Here is a 22452-nt window from a genome sequence, read left to right on the forward strand (position 1 = left end):
TGGAAAGGTAGCGCCTCAGAAATAAGGCTAAGCTAGCCTAAAGCCCTTCTCCTTCATATCACAGATGTTCATGTGCAAGATTTTTTGACATAGGAAGAATATTCAAACATGAGGCCTCTCCTGCAGTCTAAGGTGGCATGATCCATGTATTGTGGTATTTTTATGCATGTTCAAATCATTTCTAAGTCATGCCACCCATAGTCTGTTGTGAGAAATTCCTAATACTTTCCACATAGATACAAGGTATCTATAGGTACAAGAGCAATCAGATAGTCTGGGAAACCATGGGGAGTGGCAGATAACTCCATATCCTTTTCAAAGCTATCCTCATTCAGACTTGTTCTCTTTGCTATGGTTTATTGCAAAAAAGAAGAAAAAAGCCAACACATTTCCCCTCTTTTCATCCATGAAGATTAGAAACTCCCTTTTGAAAGAGAGGGAACTTAAATACATTCAACAACAGACACAGTATCTTGCATACTGTGATGTGATCACAGGTGTGTAGATTTCCAGACCCCTTGTTTATGTGGCTCCTCTCAGCCAGTGCTTTCATAACTAGCAAACTGCTCATTCCTGGTGAGGATTAACATCAGTGCCAAGACTGAACTTTTTAGGACAAAATAGATTAAGATAGCAATTGCCAGGGTAAAAATAAATAAATAAGAGATGTATCTTAAAGTAAGAAAAACACTCCGGTTATTAACAGTGAACAACAAGAGTAGTCCTGGTAGTTTTCATACAACTGGACTATAGCCATCACTTAAATATTTCATCCATACTCTGGAACAAATGTTGATGCAAACTACTGAATGCTGTCAAATACCCAGTGAATTCCATGAGGTGGTGGGAGTTGATCACCTCTCAGGGTCAGGTCTCATAGAAAGAAAAAGTCTTGTTAGCTGTTTCAGTAGCATTACTAATACAAATCTCCAGCCTAAAAGCTCTCTCATGTCTTGCTTGAACTTTGCCCTACTTCAGGGTTGTGTACTACTTGCTGAGAATACTATGAACTTTTGTTTCCAGAGCTCTTTTTCTAACTGTGCCTTTTGCCCTCCTACTGTCTGTTTCCTAATGAGTTTATTTTTACAAACCTTTTGACTGCCTTCAGTTTATCCACCCTGCCCCCCTTTATTTGTGAATTCTCCATTGTTGGCTGTCTCTGTTCTCCACAATGTTCTATTTTTTTGTAGTAGGCATTACTAGGTTTAAAAATCTGTAGTAGAGTCTAGGGTCTTTCCACATTGTGTGTGTGTGACCAGTGGTAAAGCATACACTCTGCATGCAAAAGGCCCCAGGTTGAATCTCCAGGGATCTCCAGGGAGAGATGGGAAAGGCTCCTGTCTGAAACTCTGGACAGCCACTGCCAGTCATTGGCCTAGTAATACAAGTCAAACCATAGCTAAACATGAACAAACATGGAGGTACACAGAGCAAAAATCATAGCAGCTTTGGTCCTCCACCTCCCCAATTCATGTTGCTACTGTGCTACCCAGAGCTAAACCAGGATTTGGCTTAGTATTCTGTGAAAATCAAGGCTTGTGGTTTGTCTGCCACAAACAAATCATGTAGTAAGCCAAGAACAAATCTTAGTTACAGTTCATGGTTTGTTTGAGGCAAAATAAACTGAGGATGATTAGGGGGCAATTTGAAGGAGATTTTTTTAGAGTAATAGGGGTGTGTGTGGGTGTGTCCAGAGTGTATTCACTGTCAGCCATGCCCACTGGCACGTGGCCTCTTAACTGTCCACCCAACACCTCATATCACCCCAGGAGCAAAAATACAGCCCACTGCTGCGCTCTCTCTGTGTGTGTGTGTGTGTGTGTGTGAAAACCTGCTGTGCAACAAACAAATAGCATGCATATTCATTTTCCATGTCATAGAGAAATCTGTTCTGACCTGTCCTTGCTTCTGGAAGCTTCTGGTCACTTAGGTTAGCACCCAAAACATCAGTTGCATGTGGTTGCTCAAGGTCCCCTAGTTTTCTGCCAATTTGGCTGTCTTGGTGGAGTCCCCAAAATATTCTGGAGAGTTCCCAGACTCTTAGGAGTGGCTTTAGGGGAAAGTGCAGGAAGCAGCAGCGAAGGGAAGAGAAGGTAAACCACTGTTTCATTAGTGGAGTTCTATTTACAATGTTATTTGCATCCAACCCTTAACACTAGCACCCCCAGACATCCCCATTCATACATGCCAAAGATGTCTGCCCTTCCAAATTTTTTATTTTTTAAAAAAGAAGGGTTTGGTGCTTTTCCCCGCTTGTTTTGGCACAAGTAGCATGCTTTTCTTATCAGTGTTTTGTTTACGGGTGCTCGTAGGTGTTTTTACTGTGGTTTTTTGGGGGGTCTGAATATTACCTGTTTTTCGTCTGTTAAATGGGTACTTTGTGGTGTACATAATAGTTTCTTAAATTTCCAAATGTGCCCTTGGGCCTTAACAGATAATGCTTAGTAACCTTTTGTATGAAAGAAAGCCAAATAGAAAGAATTTATTTTGCAGCTGATATCGTGAGCAGGTATAAAGGCAAAAGCCATGTGACCTGCATGACCAGGCTTTCGAAACTGGGTACTAAATAAACACTATCTAATTGCAAACAGTGTTGCAGCAACCAACAGAATTTCATGAATTAAAGAGTCAGAAACTGAAATCAGCCCTTTTTCTTGGTGATTTAAATCAATCCACCATAGAGTTTGTCTATCTAAACAAACACAGATATGCTAGTTAGAACCTGTGGGTTTCCCCAGTTCTATTAGTTCCTTAGTGTGAGAAAGTACTATCTAAGGACTGATTCACACATGCATGTAGATAACTGGATATCTCATCCTTGGAAGTACAATCCAGCCAAAGTTTTAAGTCACACATTGATTTTCAGTGGGAAAGTTAAGCATATGCCTAAATCTCTCCCACTGAAATCAATGAAGCTTTAATGTACTTTGGCTGGATCATGCTCTTAGTGACTTCTCACTTAGTGCCTCACAGCCATATGTGTCAATAGCTTCCATTGAAAAATGTTGTTTTTGACCTGATGCCAATTGGTGTGAAAGGTCCATCTGTAGTTTTGATCTGTGATTGCTCTTTCACACATACATGCAAGTGAATGGTATAGTCAAGAATGCCATCAGCACCCAGCTGCTGGCACACCAGCACCATGGCAGGGTCCACAGCACATTATGCCCAATCCCTTTGTGTGGGCCTCTGGGTCTGTGAGCAGTCACCATTTGGATTACACACAAGTGTGTCCAATGTAGCAATGCTCTGTGGCTGTCCACCACTTCCACCAGCACCTATTGCCGTTGGACAGACCCCACTAGGGAGAACTTTGCCTGGGGAGGAAGGGGTCTACCAAACTGGGAGCCAGCCTTAGTTACAGTCATCTTGGGATGACAATTTATGCGTAAGTACAGTCTGACTGTGATCTACAGGTTAAAGTTTTACTTTGCACTTGTTGAGACTGAGGCTATGTACGTGCTAGTTCCTTAAAAAGCAGCGAGGCCATTTTATCTGGGTGCACTTTGAAACAAATTGGCATCCAGCTGTACACATCTTTATTGTTTGATTGGAATACACCCAGCTCCACTGCTGATGTCAGACCTTTTAGGACCACCCACAGCAAAGTATTTCCATGGGCACACCTCAGAGTTGCAAGAGGTTGATTGACCAAACAGTTTTGAAGCTGGTGTGAAGCTAGCTTGAAGGAAAAATGCATCCAATCTAAAAAATCCCAGATTTTGAGTAAAAAAGGGTGGAGTTTGACTGACATTGCGTGTCCCCAGATTCACAACACAGAGGTGGAGACACACTGCAAGTGTGTTCATAGCTTGAGCTTGTAAGATCCTAGCCATTTGTGTTGGCATGTGATACTGGTGGGATGGAATTGTGCTACCAATATAAACTTATGTTTCTGATTTTGCACTAGCATAACTATTGGTATAACTAACAGGCAAAAACCCTTGCGGTTTAAGAACATACCTATAGCCCAAAGATATTTCTATCAAACTTTAAAAAGCAGGGAAATTGGGCAGCTATAGTGAATGCACCAGGGGAGCAGGAGACCTGACCTCCTCTCTGCCCTACAAATTTGTCAGAATGCAAACACAATTTGGGTTGGTCTTTCACAGTCCAATCCGCTTGCTGTGTAGCTTGGACGAATTTGGTAACATGTGCCTCTGAGCATATGGTGAGTGGTGGCAACACCTGCCATCTCCAAAGATAGAGAATTATATTTGTGTATGTTTGTTGGTGTTCTTCTTACTTTGCTTCTTTCCTGTGTTACTAACGTTTCTATAGAGAATCTGAACTAGAAAATTTTATTTCCCTCATTATTCATCCTAGAAATCTGTGTCAAATTTATTTTATTAATTTCAAAGCCTTTTTATTAGTCAATGTCATATGACGGTGAAGACAGCATTTTGTGTTTCAAACTGGAGGTTATGTTCTATTTCTATTTTGGGTGCATTAACAGTTGAATCTGAAACTGCAGTTTGATGTAAAATCAGACTGATTACAATATGTTGCTACTTCAGCAATGACTCTTAGCTGTGGAAAAAAAGAGGATGCATGTTTCAGCCTGCTATGTTTAAACCATTTCATTTAAGGCAAGGTGGGCACGGTCAATTTAAAACATAGAGCACACGTAGAATTTTGCTAGAATATATTTCTCCTCCCAATGCTTTATCTTGTGCAAATTGAGACACTCCTGAGGTCCACTGGAGACTATTCTGCAGAAGTCAGTGCCATTATTCCACAATTATGTTTGGAGTTTTTTTGTGCAAATTTTGCTCTACTTCACATATTCACAGAAATAGAAACAAAAGAAAATGATTTCCTATAGGAAACTTCACTAAAATTGCAAAGTAAATCAGACATATTTAAAGTGACCATCTGAACTATATCAACTGTCTTAATAATGTTGCTTCCTCCCTGCTAAAACAAGATCAGCACAGCACATGTCTTGTTTCTATTATTTGGGCTGATTGCAGGTGTTGCCACCACTCACCATATGCTCAGAGGCACATGTTACCAAATTCTTGCAAGCTACACAGCAAGTGGATTGGACTGTGAAAGGCCAACCCAAATTGTGTTTGCATTCTGACAAATTTGTAGGGCAGTCCAATATCTCAGAGAGTTCAGGTCTCCTGCTCCCCTGGTGCATTCACTATAGCTGCCCAATTTCCCTGCTTTGTAAAGTTTGACAGAAATATCTGTGGGCTATAGGTATGTTCTTAAAACACAAGGGGTTTTGCCTATTAGTGAATTTCCCTGCTTTTTAATCTGGGAGGTAAGAAATGGGATCCTGTCCAAGTTTGCTGAGAATGGATCGATCATTTGCATGCATATTGAGTTCAGTGGGATTTACTCCCCTGCAGTCATGCTTAGGATAGGTGAAACTGACCACAGGAGATGAGGGGAGGAAACACAGAGGGGAGGACTGGGATGGGAGCAGGCAGGACGGGGAGGGGAGAAGGACAGGTTTGATCATTTGCATGTTTATTGAATTCAGTGCGATTTACTGCTGTGCAATCATGCTTAGGATAGGTAAAACTGACCGGGGGGGAGGGAGGGCTGGAGTGGGCAGGGGAGGAGGGAGAGGAGAGGGGAGGAGGAAGGTAGAGGAGAGGGGAAGGAGGGAAAAAAGCAGGTCTGATCATTTCCATGCTTATTGAGTTCAATGGGATTTACTCCTATGCAATCATGGTTAGGATAGGAAAATCTGACCATGGGGGAGGGGAAAGGACTGTATTGGAGGGGGCAAAGGAAGGGGGAGGGGAGGTTTGATCATTTGCAGGCTTATAGAGCTCAGTGGTATTTACTTCCGTGCAATCATGCTTAAGATAGGTAAAACTGACAATGGGGAGGAGGAGGGGGAAGGGGAAGGAGGGGATTGGAAGGGGTTGGGGATGGGGAGGGAGGGGCAAAGGAAGGGGGAGGGAAGAGGCAAGAGGGAGGGAATAGGAGAGAGGAGAAGGGAGGGTGGGTTTGATTGTTCGCATGCTTTTTGAGTTCAATGTGATTTATTTCTGTGCAATCATGTTTGAAAATGGAAATGGACTGCCTTCAAGTCAATCCTGACTTATGTTGACCCTATGAATAGGGTTTTCATGGTAAACGGTATTCAGAGGTGGTTTTACCATTGCCTTCCTCTGAGGCTGAGAGGCAGTGACTGGCCCAAGGTCGCCCAGTGAGCTTCATGGCTGTGTGGGTATTTGAACTCTGGTCTCATAGGTCGTAGTCCAACACTGACCTGGGGGAGGCGAAGGGGAAGGGGAGGAGATTAGGTGGGTGGGTACTGGGCAGAAGGGAAGCCCCTTTCCTTTATTTATTTATTTATTTATTTATTTATTATTTGATTTATATCCCACTCTTCCTCCCAGCAGTAGCCCAGGGTGGCAAACAGAAACGATAAAAACACTTTAAAACATCATAAAAAGACCTTAAAATACATTAAAACAAAACAACGTTAAAAACATTTTTTAAAAAAACTTTGAAAAATCTTTTAAAAAAAAAGGTTAAAAACATTATTAAAAGCAATTCTAACACAGATGCAGACTGGGATAGGTCTCAACTTAAAAGGCTTGTAAAAAGAGGAAAAGTCTTCAAAAGACACCAAAAAGATAGCAGAGAGCAAAAGGAAAACATTGTGAACAGTATTATTGCTTTTCAGCCTTTTCCCCACCTTTTTATTCTACAGCAGGCACATGTAGCCTTCCACCCAAATTTCAACCAAAGCTGTCCCTGGCCACATCCACACCAGGCCTTTAGTTCACTTTGGACAGTCATGGCTTCTCTCAAAGAATCCTGGGAAGTGTAGTTAGTGAAGGGTGCTGAGAGTTGCTAGGAGACGCCTTGTTCCCCTCACAGACCTTCAATCGGAGTGGCTGACTGTTAAACCAATCTGGCCACTGAAGCTCTGTCAGTGGAATAGCAGTCTCCTCTCAGCACCCTTCTCAAACTACACTTCCCAGGATTCTCTGGGGAAAGCCCTGACTGTCTCAAGTGAAATCAACATCTGGTGTGGGTGTGACCCCCTGATTAGGCAAGCCCAGCAGCTGTGAGGCTTTTAGAACACTGACAGTTGGTTCTTACTGAGCATGCCCCGTGTTATCATAGGCCTCCAGCCAAATGTTCTTAAATTAATTAAAAATCAGCCAGGCATTTTTTAAACTTTTAAACTGCAGAAGATGAAGGTCAGAGTATGGGGCAAGCTCAGTATTAGGATTACAGGTACTCTGTGAACATGGCTGATTTTTAATGAATTTCAACAGATTATGAGAACTCGCAGAGAAAAAAGTCCAAAAGGTCTCTGAGTTCCCCCCCCTCTTTTTAGACTTTGAACTCTCAATTCTGTCTGACCGTTTTGTGTATCGCCATGAAAATTGAGAGGGTTGTTAAGCAAGCGTTTCTGAGTTCAGGACTATAAGTTTTGTAAGGTTTTGTTTTGAAATGAGCTTATGGGAAGCATCAGGATAGCATGGGGGATATTTTCAATTTAACATTGCGGAATGTGAAAAATCCACGCTGGCTATAGTATACAGCCACTCTTGTGGCTGTACAGTGGATTTCTGATCAGGCTTCAGGTGTAAATAAAAGCATACATAGAAAAAATTCTCTATCAAGTTTTATTTCTAATTATGGGAAAGCGGTAGATAGGGAATTTGCTCTGAAAATATGTGAGGGTGAAATGCAGGGAAAGTTAAAGCAAAACAAATTGGCTGCATGCAGAGGTCCTGTGTCAGATGTCAGAGGAATCTTGTTCCCTGCGATGCTACATGGCAAGACCATGGCAACCAGGGGCCCAGAGAAAGAGAGCCCAGCAGATTTAGAGCTCTCCCCTTGCAGTAGAGGACAGAGCAAATAGATGAAGCAATTGATAGCAGAGCCTGTTTGTCCTCTCAGCAATGCTAAGTAGTGAATCCATTGCTCCTGAATTTTCTCCTCTTTTTTTTTTTTAAAGGAAGACAAGAAATGAATTATAATTCACTAAGCTGAGTACATGGAATAGCAGCCAAAGAGGAGCCTGTTTTATGGGTCCCTGCAACAAGAAATGGGTGCCAACATTAGAAAGCAATTAATAGGGATGTTTTCAGGGGAAAGCAGAGGCACAGTTGGAGCAGATGGTTTTTTAGTGATGCAGAATGTGGAAATGTTCAGAATATTTTGCTTAAACACATCTATTTGAAACTATTTCTTCTGTTATAATAACAACATTATAATGAATCTCTTATAGCTCACAAAAATTACATTTGTGGCTACGTATAGTATACAGGGCTAGAGCAGGTCATTTTTATTCCAATACCTTCCTTATTTGAGTGCCTGGTATAGCCCAGGGCTTCTTAAAATGTCTGGAGATGCAGGTCAAGATCCTGTTTAATGAAACAAACCATTAAATAAGCAAATATGAATAATGAGGAGGCAAATATCACCGAGGTTTTTTAATCACAGGATATACAACAGCCTCCTTACATACCTGCAACTTGAAGTGATACAACTGAAAAAGCTTTACCACTTAACTCTACTGAATGTGTCAACTGGCCATCATTCACTGGGCACCAATCACCATATTCTCTTTTTTTTCCCCTTCTAAAGCAGTGGGGAAGTCTTAGACTTTTCTGAGCATAGCCTTGGTCATCAAGAAGATAACAGCACCAATCATCTTTCTTTGGCAAGCACCAATCACTCAGAATTAGTAGGCACTTGGCACATGATAAGCCCTTGGTCCCTGTATTACTATAGCTGTCATGATCAATTACGTTATGTATAGATAATTATTTCTATGGAGCAATGGAACTGTCCTTTCTGCTGCCATGGCACAACCCTGATCCAGTATTTATAACCTGACAACAATCCAAACCAATTGGAGAAAAGGAGGTTTGCTGCAGAGGGATGGAATGAAGATGACTGTTTACTCCTCTTTCCTAATTCCTCAACAGAGCTCCTTCGCCTAGTCCCATCCAGGTCAGTGGAATGGCAACATGAATGGACTAGACAGAAAGCAGTTTCTGAAGTAATCAAGTTCCTACAGTCACATTTCTGGGATCAGGATGTAACTTTTTGTAAAGTACAACTTGAAGTGCTACCAAAACTTGCAGAGGGTGATTTTGTGTCCTGCAGGCAGTGACAACTCAACAATGCTGCCTCCAAGTCTCAGAATAGCCATTGTCTGTACACAGCTGAAGACAGCATCTTGCAGTAGCCAGGACAGATGGTAATACTATGCTAAGGAATAGATCTGACTGTGAGTGAAGTTAGTAAGGCCAGGCAGAAATGCTAGTGGTTACACAGACCAGAAGCTGGAGTGAACACCATCTCACACTGGTGGTGGCGGCAGCAGTAACAGAAGTAGCAAATGTCTACCCGCCTGCCTGCTTCTTTGAAACCAGAATTCTTCTCTGCCCATCTAGTACTGTTTGCCAGAACTCAGCCCACTTTTTGTGTGTGTTCCAAAGCTTTTAACCACCTAATTCACAGGGGAGTGTCTGGATATGACTATGAGCAAGTTCATGCTCACCACTCACTGGCTGCAACACTGAGTGTGAAACCTTGTTTAATGCTACACTGCAGTAGACAGATGCATGTATTGAGAAACACAAATAATTTTAAATACGAATTCAGATCTTCTGCTCTAAATTGTCAGTTGATCATGACTCATCAGCCAGTATGCAAGCATGTGTGAATCAGCCATAAGTGACCTTGTACAAAGCTAGTGTGTAACATGCTGGTATTTCAGTCTACTATGGTGCGTGTGTGTGCTTTAAGCATTACTTTTTCTGGGGCTCTCAGTGGCTGCTTTGATTTATTTTAAACCTTTAGAGTTCTAAGAGCAAGGAAAGGAAAGCACTAGAGAGAATATATTCTTATCGATTTGATTAGCATTAGCTTGACTGATGATATAATATGATAGAGGACTTTGTGACTTCAGTGAAGTTCAAGGCACAGTGAGGAAGGAGGAGGAGGGAAGTACGGGCAGGCGGAATGGGTGTTCGATAAGAGCAGTTTTGTGAACTATGTTTAGTTTGGTTTCAAGTTTCTGCCATGGAAGGTATTTGCACATTGGGGACTGGTGGGAGAAGTGGAAGGAAGCTCCTGGTGATGTCACAACATAGTGTGTCCTCTGACCCCTCCCCTCCCCTCTCTGCCTCTCTATCCCTTTTTTCCCCTTGCAGTGGCTGCCACAAAGGGTTTCATTTGGCTGAATGATGGCACTTTTGTCTATAAATGGAGGCAGTTGGCCCATCTCCCAGTATAACACAAGATAGGCCTGTGCATCAGTTATGCAATCTTTAGCTTGATGACTTCATTGGGCCAGGAAGAGGGGAGTGGGTGGGGAATTTGGGGCGGCAGGAGAAAGCCTTTGCAAGCATTTTTGCCAGAGACAGCTGATGCTTCTCCTGCGCCTCTCGCCTTCTTCCTGAAGCAAAGAAAGAGAAGGTAGCAGAGAGAGAGAGAGAGAGAGAGAGAGAGAGAGAGAGAGAGAGAGAGAGAGAGCATGGGTATAAGAGCTCGATTCATAAGGCAGCGAAGAGATCATTAGCAGGCTGCATTTGACCAAATCAGGCCGCCTGGAATCTGGAACAGCTGCTTTGCTCTGCTGTGCCAGTGACATATCCCTCACGCTTCCACTGCTGTTTGAGGGCACTCAGCCAGTTGTTTTAAAACCCAATACAAGAAAGAGACAGAAGCACTGGGGGCAGGAAAGGATGCATTTAAAATACAAAGTTCAGATTAAAAATAAACTTGGAAATATCATTTAAGATCTCTATAGCAGCAAAGAGGGTTTCAAGGATGATCTGTGCAAAGTAAGGATGTACACAATAGCACCATATACATGATATGTTTGAAAACTCAATGTGCACCTTAGTAATGATTACAACAACCCTATAAGGTAGATTAATAGGATTCCCCCCCCCTTTACGGCAGAAAGGAGACCGGGATGAGGCCAATATTAGTTTGTCGAAAACTACCTACTGAATTCATAGCAAAGGTCAGTTGTTCTAATAGCTTTTTTTTTTCTTTTTAAGCAATTTCAGAGCTGCAAACAACAAAATGAGATTTGATCCTGGAACTTTCTTGTTCAGTGTGGTCTCTTAGCTTCTGTGCTGGAGCCATTGCTTTTATAAGCAGGGGGAATAAATGATCTTGTGACTTTTTCTTTCCACTACTTTCAGTTAAAGGGCATGTTCAAACAATTGTTTTCCCCATATTAACAATCCCTCTAGCCCTTGAGGAAAGGGCTGTAGCTCAGTGAGAGACAATCAGCTTTGCATGCATAAATTATCAGGTTCAGCCTTCATCTCCAGCTAGGACTGGGAGACACCCTGGTCTGAAGTCCTGGAATGCTGCTGCCAGTCAGTGTAATGAGCTAGACAGACCAATGGTCTGACTCAGTATAAGGCAGCTTCCTCTGTTCCGATGTACTCTGCAGTCAACTACGGTTTAGTCCTGGCAAACATATAAAGGTATGAGGTATAAGCAAAGCTTAGTGTCCCATCACATGCACACATCCAGCCACAGATACCTCAGGATCCTTTTATCTGTTGACATTATCTGTTTTTTTATTTCTTCCAACAAGTGTACAAGGCCAGTGTGGTGTAGTGGTTAGTGTCGCATTAGGACTAGGAAGACCAGGGTTCAAATCCCCACTCAGCCGTGAAGCTCACTGGATGACCTTGGGCCAGTCACAATCTTTCAGTCTAACCTACCTCACAGGGTAGTTGTGAGGATAAAGTGGGGAGTGGTAGGACCATATATGTCATCTTGAACTCCTTGGAAGAAAGATGAGGTATAAATGTTATCATAAATTAGGCTGCAATACTAACCCCACTTACCTGGGAGAAAGTCCCATTGAATTCAAAAGGACTTACTTCAGCCTAGACATGGTTCAGCATATTAATACAAAAGGAAGGTACAGTAAAGACAATAAAATCAAAACATTAAATAGCAAAAATGACAAAATGTCCACCAGTCACACTGACTAAACATTCATGATCTGTATTCATTCTCTAGCCACAAATGCACCTCTCCAGCACTTCACCGGTCACTTGGAAGCTAGGTTAACTCACCTCTCCTCAGCCCCCCCATCTCTCACCTAGGAGTAAGACCATCCACTAGTAATCGACCACGACCTGAAGGAGTGACCAGAGTCTTTGGGTAGCCCCCTTTAGGGCCACCCCACTGGGGCTGGCCCACTGTCAAGATGGCTTCCAAATAAACAGGCTTCCCCTCTCCCCCCTACAGCTGTGGCAAAGTTCTTGCTCTTATGAGTGAGGCTAACTGGCCAAATTTTCTGGCTCTCCAAGAAGCTTCTGCTCTCCAGGTGCAGCATAAAAGAGTTGGGGAGGCTAAAGTTGAACCTCTCAGCTAGCAATAGTCCTGCTACTGCTACTTGCCTCCTCTCTGAGCCAAAGGTGGGCTCCAAATAAACAGGTTCCGCTCCTTCTAGAAACAAGGTATAGTGTTATCCAACTCTGCAGAAAGGTTGAAAGTCAACTCCCATTTCTTCTACCTTCCCCCTCCCCTTCTTCCACATTTATTTTTCTGTTGCACATAGATCCACTCTCTCAGGGTGCTGAGTTGTATAAAGCATGCACATGAATTCTATGGTACGGGGAGGTTCAGCTGAAAAGGATTAAATTCTTCTCCTCTGAAACTGAGAAGGTGAAAAGGAGCTCAGGGAAGTGCTGTCTTGGAGATGCCACAGCTAAGAGCAGAAATTAATTTTCAAGACAAGGCAAAACAACCTGTCACGAGAGGGCTCCATCCCTGACACCTGAGCTAGTTTCAAAAGGAGCCTCTGAATGTGTTCCCTCTAGTGTTTAAGTGGTCTCATTTTATAACCTTTTGTAAAGATGCCAGCATGGGTGATGCAAAGTCTCCCTGTTCATGACAGCAGAGAGCTTACAAGGCAGGTTTCTGCTTTTTCAAGACCTCTCTTTGATCTTTGGTGGGCTTCCTACTCTCATATTCTTTGCATGCTCTGACAGTTTGAGTGTTTCTAGCAGCTGTGCCTTTCTAGGTATCCACACTACTCCCTAACCATCACTATGATTTCTGGGCAATGTCTGCAATTGCTTAGACTGGGGAGCATTGACATGGGTTCCCTTTCAGGGTACTTTTTCTTCATTTGCTCATTTAACAGTAAGATGCACTTTCAAGCTTCTTATAAACACCTCCTTCTGGGCTGTGTTGGCTCTGGTTCTCTTAGAGGTTATTATTGATTACTAAAATGTTTTCCCAACATTTCTACGAAAAGCAACACAAGACAGGGTGGGAAGGGGTGGGTATATTTACTTGTAGAATTTTCATCCCACACCTTCAGTGTACATTTATGTTCCCAGGGTAGATAAAAGAAAATGGTAAGAAACAATAAAAATGCAATTGAAAGAGGACAAAAACCCAAAGCATACATACCAACACAACAAAATAGCAATAATCCATTAAAATAGACAGCAAAGTCAGGGTTTTTTTTAATGCTAACACTAACAATTTCCAAGTCTGGAATAACAGGAATGTTTTTGCCTGGCCCCTAATTGTTAATAACAGGAGCCTTCCTGGGGTGGGATAGTGCAAAGGCAAGGGGAGCACCCATAGAAAGGCCTTCAGTGTTGACGTCCCTGGACAGACAGGTAGACTGATATGGGAGAAGGTGGTCCAACAGGTGTCCCCCCCCTTTGGGTAGGGCCCTTGTGACTGTGTTGTTGTGACCAGGACCAGGGGAACTCAGGATTTTATTTTATTTTAATTTATTTATTACAGCTATTTCTATACCACCTTTCATGTAATCATCACAAGGCATGTACAAGGATGCTTTCACAGGCCTTGGAAAAGCAGGTGCCTGTTTTATAACTGCATGTGCTTTATCTTTTGTCCTTTCCCAGGCAGCTGTACATTGCTTGGCTGTTCAAATGCCTGTATATTAAGCCCTAAAGCATTCCTCACATGAAGGCTTAAATAGAGTCTGCCACATACATCCACCCAGACGTTGGTTTGATATGCCTTCTGTATATCTCAAACTGTAAAGGGTGCTGTGTAGGAGTTTGCTTTACCTTTACTGGATTCTGTAGAGTAAGTTTGTAGTACAGTTCTATGGAGGGCTTGTCTGCACTCTTGAGTTTACCATAGGTCAATGCTGAGTTGAATTTGACTTAGCCCATAGAGTACCTCACAGCACTGAAAACATATTTGTAAGTGTCACTTGAGATAGCATTTTGCAAGTTCAGCCTGTACTGCTCTGAAGAGGAGCAAATGTTCCCACTAAAATTTATTATGATGGAAATTATGTGTGAGCACAGCAATGAGCTGTCGTGATGGCTGCTGTGTGTGGCCCAGCCTGATCTGTTCTGATGCTGTCCCCACTTCTGTTCTATTCTTTGCCGTTCAACTAGGCACAAAAGGTAACAGCAACATGTTGTTCTGTGGTTGATCTGTTTGCTGGGTTGGTGTTTATTTGTGCCGTTACACAACGATGAACATTCACTCAGATACAAGATGAACATTTATTCAGGTGCACTAGCCTAGCAAATCAATGGCTAAACAAGGATTTGAACTCAGACCTCTGAAGTCCAGCACTTTATTCAACCCCAAAAACACTGGAGAAATCTGTCCGCGTCCATATGACTTCACTGAAGAGTCCCGATTTAGAAGTCACTGTGTGGCTCATGTGCTTAGGACCCATCCTGACATCATTCGAGCATTCATCATGATGACTGCTCATGATGTTGTTGGGGTGGTTAGACGCAACTGCGTTTTCAAAATCATTTGTGCCTGCAAAGGTTTTGAAGTGCTCATACTGCTTCATTTGCAATAGGTGCACACCACATCGTTTCCTGCTAAAATCCTGTAAATTTTCATACCACAAATGTTTTTGGGTGGGTTTTTTGTTTGCTTTCTGGTCCTGCTTTTGTTACACCATAGTGCAAGAGTGCAATAATGCATTGGGGAATAACAACTATTCACAGAACAATTAATAAATCAGAATGATGTGTGGACAGACCAATATAAATTCGTCTGTGCTATAATGCACTATTATTATGCCAATGACAAGTTGCAGAATACCCCCCCCCCAAAAAAAACCCCAGTCTGCAGGGGCTCTTAGATTCTTCTCCACAAGTATAGCAGTTACAAGCAGGTTATAAAATGCAAGTCCCCCGCAGAACAAGGTATTTTTTAGGTATGTTGTGGTGTACTGTACTGCCACGTATCACTCTGTCTGATCCTAGGCTTGCCTTGCAGGAACTCTGGAAGCTTGCCCAAGGTTTTTCTTGCCGTGAGAGCAAGGTAATGTCTGACGGCCAGCTCTGACCTTAGCATTGGAAATCCTATTTCCTCACCCATAAATCATTGCTCACAGGGGAGGGGTGTCACTTGGGAATAGTGTTGGGGGAAAAGGACGACGGGAGCACTCTGAAAGGTTAAATAATTCCACTGTTTATTCAGTAAGGCTCACCTTTCTTGAGGGTACATTTGCATGTCTGAGAATATGGATGGTTTTGCTTTTCTGAGAAACCCATTGTGATGACATTTTGTAGCCCTTCCTTTCCTTCCACCTTGCTCCTCCGGAAAAATAAAATAAAATAGAAATCTCTTCCTGGAGCTTCTGCTGCTTCCTCTCCCCAGCCCCGCCACAGACACAGATTATGCATTGTTCAGTGTTTGGAAATTTGACAGCCTGGGTATGTTTCTGCTTCCTGAGCTCATTAGTGAAGAGCAGCATGCTCCCTGGAAGAAGTGTCAGGAGCCCCCTCAGCATTGCATTGAATTTGGAGGCTGAGCCAGTGCGCTGTGGTGTGCGCCTGCAGCTCTCGCCAGTGGGAGAGAGAGAGAGTTGTTTGTTTCTTTGTTTTGGAAAAAGAGGGTGAGGGGCAGGATCTGAAGCTGGCGCTCCTTTTCTTGCCATCACCCAAGAGTTTTGGTATGGCTGTTCTTTCTCCATACCCAAAACACCTCTGCCGTAATAGTTATGGCAATCAATAATCTGGACTTCCACCTAGGCACAGCCTTTAAAATGGCCGTTTGTGTGTGTTTTGGACAATGTATGAAGGAGGTTACCTGTTGTACCTTCTGCATAGCTGCCTGCCACAGGGGCATCCCTGCAGACAGTCTATTCACTGAGGACAGCCAGGTAGTATTGTTGTGAGCTAAGGTGAAGGTGTGTTTGGGGGAGCGGGGGTCAAGCAGCCTTTTCCTTGTTGAGGCCCAGCATATTTTTATTAATTCAGAGTACCCTGAGCATAGCCCTCCATTTGTCCCCCTCACACGTGACCAGAACGCTGTCCCTTTAGTGCTGTTAGCAAAACAGGAGTAACAAGAAATCAGTTTAGTGGTTCAGTGTCAGATTGGGAGGGAGAGGGTGGAAAATGTCCCCAAAGCAGCCAACAGGCTTGTGTGTATGTGTGTTTTCTTTCCATAAAGAGGGCCTCAAACCACCCGGGAATTCCTGGATTGTCTCAGGCTGTCGTGTGTGATGTCCATCATGCTGTACGAACACCATCTGTTCGGTATTATACTCTCAGTTGCCAGGCTACCTGCTCTGTGCTGTAACACTTGACTGCTTGCTCTGCGTTAGCAGCATTATCCCAGAAGTACTGAGGGGGATGGGGGAGAAGAGGAGGAGGCGGAGAAGGAGGCGGAGGAGGAGGGAACAGTAGTCATGATTAAGCCATCTGCAAGCATGGGGGAGGGTGGAGAGGAAGGAGGAGGGAGAGAGCCCAGGGCAGCAATCAGTCACCAACCCAGGTTGTCAGAGCTGTGAAGGATCAGGCTTGTGACGCCACTTGCTGGTGCTGAGGAAGAACTGCACTCAAGTGACTCTCACCTCCCTGCCGCTTACTCCAGAGGGCTGCTGGGGGCATTAAGACGTGGATGGATTTCAAAAGAGAGGTTAGATGTACCCCGACATCCTGTGCAGCATGTAAGACCTTCACTCAGAGCTGAAGGAGATTTCACTGGTGCTCAGGGCTTTATTAGCTGCAACGAATGCCTCTCAAGTTTTCACTTGAATCCTGTAGAGCAAAGAGGGAGAGGGAGGAAAGTAGCGGGAAGTGTTCTTCCTAAAAGGCACATCCCTTCCTCTCGCTTTCCCCCCTCAAGGCTGCTCATAATTAAGTTCTAACCTCTTGGGAGAATTCCTGGTGCATCTCTCCTGCATAACAATCGCCATTGGTTACACTGGGAAAGAAAGATGATCCGCATTTGTGCTCACAGAACTGCTAACAAGATTCCTTCCAGGCCTCTCTCTCCAAGTCTCTGGCCAAGCCCTGCAAAGGGACAGGCACTACAGGAAAACATGTGGGAAGGTGTCTGGGGAGTGGTGGAGGGCGGGCATGTTCACAAGAACATTTGCTTTAATTCACCACAAATCTCACCACCTCACTCTGATAGATTCACTCATATGGACTGACGTTTAAAAATAACCCACTTTCGGCTGGTCCCCTCAGCCTGATTGTGTGAACACAAAGGGCATGTTAATATAAGCCATGAAAGGATTTTACTTCAATCCCTTTAACCTGAAAGGTATTGTGATCCCCCCCCCAACTCCCCACATGGGCCTGCGTGTGCTTAATCTCTTTTAATCAACCTCACGTTGTCTGGAGTTCATATTGAGGTTATATGGGTTAGCTTTATGCAGAGGAACTGTGGCCGCCCAACACTGTTCTGTTGCCTCATCAACTGATCACTGATCACATAAATAAAAAGTGAACCCTAGTGAGTATTTTTGTTGTTTGCTTGTTTGTTTTTGCTGGATGCTGAACTTCTTGTGTTGCTTAGAATGACTGAGCTTGGTTTGAGGGACCCTGATTTTTGTCCCCAGCAATCTCTACCATTTCTTCTCTATCTTTATCTCTTATTCCTCAAATATAAGAACTAACAACCTGCCAAGATTACTGTTATACTTGATCTAATTTTATACCATACAGTGTCAGAAGGAATATAATCAGATCAAGTTGCATTCTGTGTACCCAAGGCTTGCAATGAAAATGGGGGGTTAGGGTTCTGTACCCCATAGCTCCTTGTTCATTCATTTCCCTCCTCCTGCCCCTCCTATACTTTTGTGGCATTCCTCATTCGCCTGCCCCCTTGTTCCTTCTTTCAGCTGTAAACTGCTGTATACATAATTGCACTCACCTAGGGATGGGGGATAAATTCAGGTTGGTTTGCATTTTAATATGAAATCCCCCAATTTGTACTTCCTGAAACAAAAGACAGCTATCATTCAGAATTCACACTTCTCCAGATTTTCCTATGCGTTTCCCCAACTAAATAATGTGTACAAGAATATGTATGTTATGGGTAAGCGTGCATAAAAATGCATATATTCATGAAAATAACATACAAAAATGCATTAGATTAGGAGACATTGCTTGCAAAAATGTATGTATTAGGGAAATTGCATACAGAATTGTGCATATCAGGAAAAATTCATATTCAAATTTTTATGAGGACCTTTTTTAAAAAAAGAAAAACTGATGCAGAAGGGTGGGGAACTGAACTTTAAGTCTGGAAAAATGAGAAAAGTCTTCGACAGATTCATCTATCCCTATACTCACCACAACAAATGGCATCCCCTTTGCTGGTTTCCCAAACCCTGGCTGTAAACAGCTTCCTGTGTCAGTTAAACATCACATCACAAGTTTCTCCCTCCTACCTGCAAACACAATTGATATGATTCAGAAGCAGAAAAACACCCACTATGATGGCTTCCACTCATGTGGTGAATTGTTCTAAACAATGCAGCAGGTGGTTGAGAAACTCACTATAGGGATGCCAGTCCCTGTAGGGAGCATAACATCTAGACAGGTGCCAAGTCCCCTTTCTGCATTCTGCAGAACCCCACATATTGTGATTAGAAATTTACTGCAAACATGTTTGGAAATTTTAGCTGGTGCAAAATGCTCGAGTTTTAAATGGAGCTGATTTGTTGGATCATGTGACTCCATTATTATAACAACTTCACAGACTGTCTTCTGAATCCAATTAAAGTTGCAGTTATTACCTTTAAAACAAATGTTTTGGGACTGGGATACCGTTCCCATATTCCTGCCCAGCTGTTCATTAGGAGAGACTTTGTTCCATGTCCTTCCACCATCCAAGATTTGGTTGGTGTTTGTGGGAGAAGGTCTTCTCTTTAGTGGTTCCCAGAATTTGGAATCCCTTTCTCCAGACGATCAGTTGGTTCCCTCCCTGGTGGCATTTAGATGCTAGGCAAAAACTGTGTTGTCCCAGTGGGCCTACAGTATGACTGACTGTTGAGGGTCTGGCTCTTTGAAAAATAATCAGCTGTTTGTTTCCTTTTGCTTTGTTTAAAAACAAAACAAGATTAAAACAGAAAGTGTGGTGTTTGTATGCCACCTTGATGCTACCATGCATGTGATAGGAAGGTGGCATACAAATACTTTGAATAAAGATATGCCTAATCACACCCAATGATGTGGTGCAACATATGATTTTTGTTTGTTTCATTGTCTAGGACCAGCACACAGTGGGATTGTCTCGGTCCACCGCTCCCATGCAGTCCACTGTGCCATCAGGGTCCAGTAATGTGGGCACAAGCCCAGTCAATGCCAGTTTCTTGGGCAGCCAGCCTCAAGCCGCCCTTATGAAGCAGATGCTGATTGAGCAAAGGGCCCAGCTCCATATAATGGAACAGCAGAAGCAGCAGTTTCTAAGAGAGCAAAGGCAGCAGCAGCAGCAGCAAATCCTGGCAGAACAGGTACTGCACCCTTTCATTCCATATCTTAAATGACACTTTCCAGCATTGGAAGAGACTTAACAGGGGAAGCAACACAGCTACAGCTTGTATTTCCAGCAATAACGGTGACCAAACTGTAATCCGTGATGTTCATACAAGCAGCCAGCAACTACTACAATATAGGTTCATGTTTTCAGGTTGCTTTCATTTCTCATGTGTGTATCAGTCATTAGGTAAAGGACTGCTACAATAGTGCAATAGCCTTTCCCAATTGGTGTCCTCCTCCACATGTTCTGGACTACAATTTCCATGGACTCCAGCCAGCAAAGCCCTTGTAGTCTAAAAAATCTGGAGGGCACCAGGCTAGGGAAGGCGGATCAAGAGAGGATCTGGCTTCACTTTGTAGGCCATTGATTCTTTCTCTGTCTGACAGTTTTGAAAGAGCTATTTGACTCTGATTTTTTCTTCCCATTTGCTCTCCATCTGCATCACAAGGCTATTGCAAGGATAAACAAGATAAGGATTGCCAAACACTTTAAGGTGCAATATAAATGACAATGCTAATTACTAGTGTAATTGGGACAGAAGTCAATTGCTTTGGTCCTTAACTGCACGCTGCAGAGAAGAGAGAATGTGTGTCTCAAATGAAATGCCAGCCCTGTTCCTTATTTTATGATTACCTAGAAAATAATATTTCAGTGTTTCTATAAGGCTAGGACCTTTTGTTGGACTCCAGCTCACATCAGCCTCTAGAAAGCTACTGACCCAGACCATTGGTCCATCTAGCTCAGTACAGTCTACACTGACTGGCAGTGGCTCTCCAAGGTTTCAGGCAAGAGTCTCTCCCAGCTCTAAGAGATGATGGGGATTGAACTTGGGACCTTCTGCATGCAAGGTAGATGCTGCCAGTATGGCCAGTGGTCAGGGATGATAGGAGTTATAGTCCAGCAACATCAGGAGGTCCACAGGTTCCCCACTCCTGCTATAAGGGATACCGATGTTTGATTCACGTTTTAAACACTGAAAAAGCTGCTTCTTATAAGAAGAGCCAGTAGATGGTTCTTAATTTATGGGACCAGCATGGTTGTCACTTCTTCCATGACATTTTTCAACAATGCTCCAATAGTTTTGAATGGATCACATTGGATCTAATAGAAAGGAAAAACCATACCAGTACTGTTTCTATACTCTATACCATTTCTGTGATCTCTGCCATTCTTTTTCTGATGCTGGTGTGCTTCTTCCCATGAGTCAGCAGTTTCTCCATTAGGCAGAGTGAAGCAGCTGTCTCTGGCAGATGATTTTGGGTGCCATAATGAACACAAACAGTTATTATTATTGCCTTTTACTGCCAGAGTGAGGCATTTGTGGGGTTTTCTGCCACAGGTGCCAAAATAACTTGCCTTGAGGACTCTGCACCTTGGTTGAAGAGGGCATTTGCTGTTCTGCTTCAGAATTGTGCACTGTGCTTCTCCATATCCTCATGTTGGAACAGTCTAGGCATCATTCACAGCGTAGTCAAGAAATGACAGCAACTAGGCCTCTCATAATGTAAGAACTTGTCCTAAGCCTAATTAAAAACAAGTCCTGGTCACTGAAGTAAGCAAGCTGTGCCACAGACTGTGTGAGAAGGTGAAAAGCCCCTCCCAAAGTCAACAAGTGCTTTTTGATTTGGTGGGAAAAGACCCTTTTCCACTCCCAAGTTGGAATTAAATAATAACAAAATAGGGAAAAGGAAGCCTATAGAAAAATACTTTCATTTGTTTCTGTGTACAATGTGCTGTGATATCAAACATTGGCCTTTCAGTTCTGGGTGATTTTCCATACTTTGTTTAATTAATTAATTGATCAAAATGCCATATGAGTAGTGTGTGAAATTTTCCAGAACTGCAAAATGATATCTGATAACTTGGATCCAGAGACTGGTGTAATTCACTGCATAATGGGGATTGCCGATGTTAATAAGTCACTGTATCTACCACCTACACTCAGATGCATTACTCAGTGTGCATTACCAAGTCCACATGGTCACTGCAGTGTGACACAATTGCACTTTTAGGCAAATGATGTTTCAGTGGCCTGATACCTCTTTTGGAATAATAAATTGAGAACAGCCTTAGAGCAAGGACTGGAGGGCTAATCACATTGTTCCATTACCTTTTTTTTTTAATCAATCAGACAAAAAATCTGGTTCTGTTTATACTTTCAAGCAGATGTTGTACAGCAGAAGAGTGAATAGCCTATAAAGAACTGAAAAATAAATGAATAATTTATTCAATCATTGACACTTGGGCTGCAATCCACCACCCCCTTTGCCCTGCCAGACCTGCCAGCCTCCGCTTGCTTCTGCCACTGCCATCATTAACTCCAGGCTGGTACAGTGATCCGCCTCTCCCTTCTGCCCTGGCTGATGTTAGCTGTGGGTCCGACAGCAGTTCCATCATGCCCCACTAGGTTTTGGATTGTCCTGGTACAGTAGTTCTGAACTGTACTTAATGGTCTTTGGAGGCTGAGTCTTGAATCTAAAAGCTTTGTTTCTTGCAAGACTAAGAAAAAGGGTCTTATTCTTACGTTTTGGGATCAGTATGGTTTCCACTACCTCCATGGCTTCTTCTCACAGTGGTTCAGTAAGTTAAGAATGGAAGAACCACACATGAGATTAAACTGACAGAACCACATCCCCATTCTTCCTCTAATACTGGGGTCGAGAACCTGTGCCTTTCCATGTGCTGTTGGACTTCAACTCCCATCAGCCTGTGCCAGCATGGTCAATGGTC

The 22452-nt window shown here is 43.1% G+C and overlaps 1 protein-coding gene and 1 long non-coding RNA gene across 5 annotated transcripts in view; one reads left to right on the forward strand and one right to left on the reverse strand.

Moving 5' to 3' along the window:
• Nucleotides 1-22452, forward strand: part of MAML3 (mastermind like transcriptional coactivator 3) — a 407804-nt gene that overhangs the window by 376310 nt on the left and 9042 nt on the right. For all 3 annotated transcript variants that reach the window (XM_061584929.1, XM_061584931.1, XM_061584930.1), the window contains one exon: nt 19454-19696. In XM_061584929.1, coding sequence (XP_061440913.1) covers nt 19454-19696 — 243 coding nt within the window. The remainder of the gene's footprint in view (nt 1-19453; nt 19697-22452) is intronic.
• LOC133364430 (uncharacterized) overlaps nt 21554-22452 on the reverse strand; it is a 49122-nt gene continuing 48223 nt past the window's right edge. For both annotated transcript variants that reach the window (XR_009757940.1, XR_009757941.1), the window contains exon 3: nt 21554-21925. This is a non-coding gene — a long non-coding RNA (uncharacterized LOC133364430). The remainder of the gene's footprint in view (nt 21926-22452) is intronic.

This window comes from Rhineura floridana, chromosome 9 (assembly GCF_030035675.1).
Source record: "Rhineura floridana isolate rRhiFlo1 chromosome 9, rRhiFlo1.hap2, whole genome shotgun sequence".
NCBI lineage: Eukaryota > Metazoa > Chordata > Lepidosauria > Squamata > Rhineuridae > Rhineura > Rhineura floridana.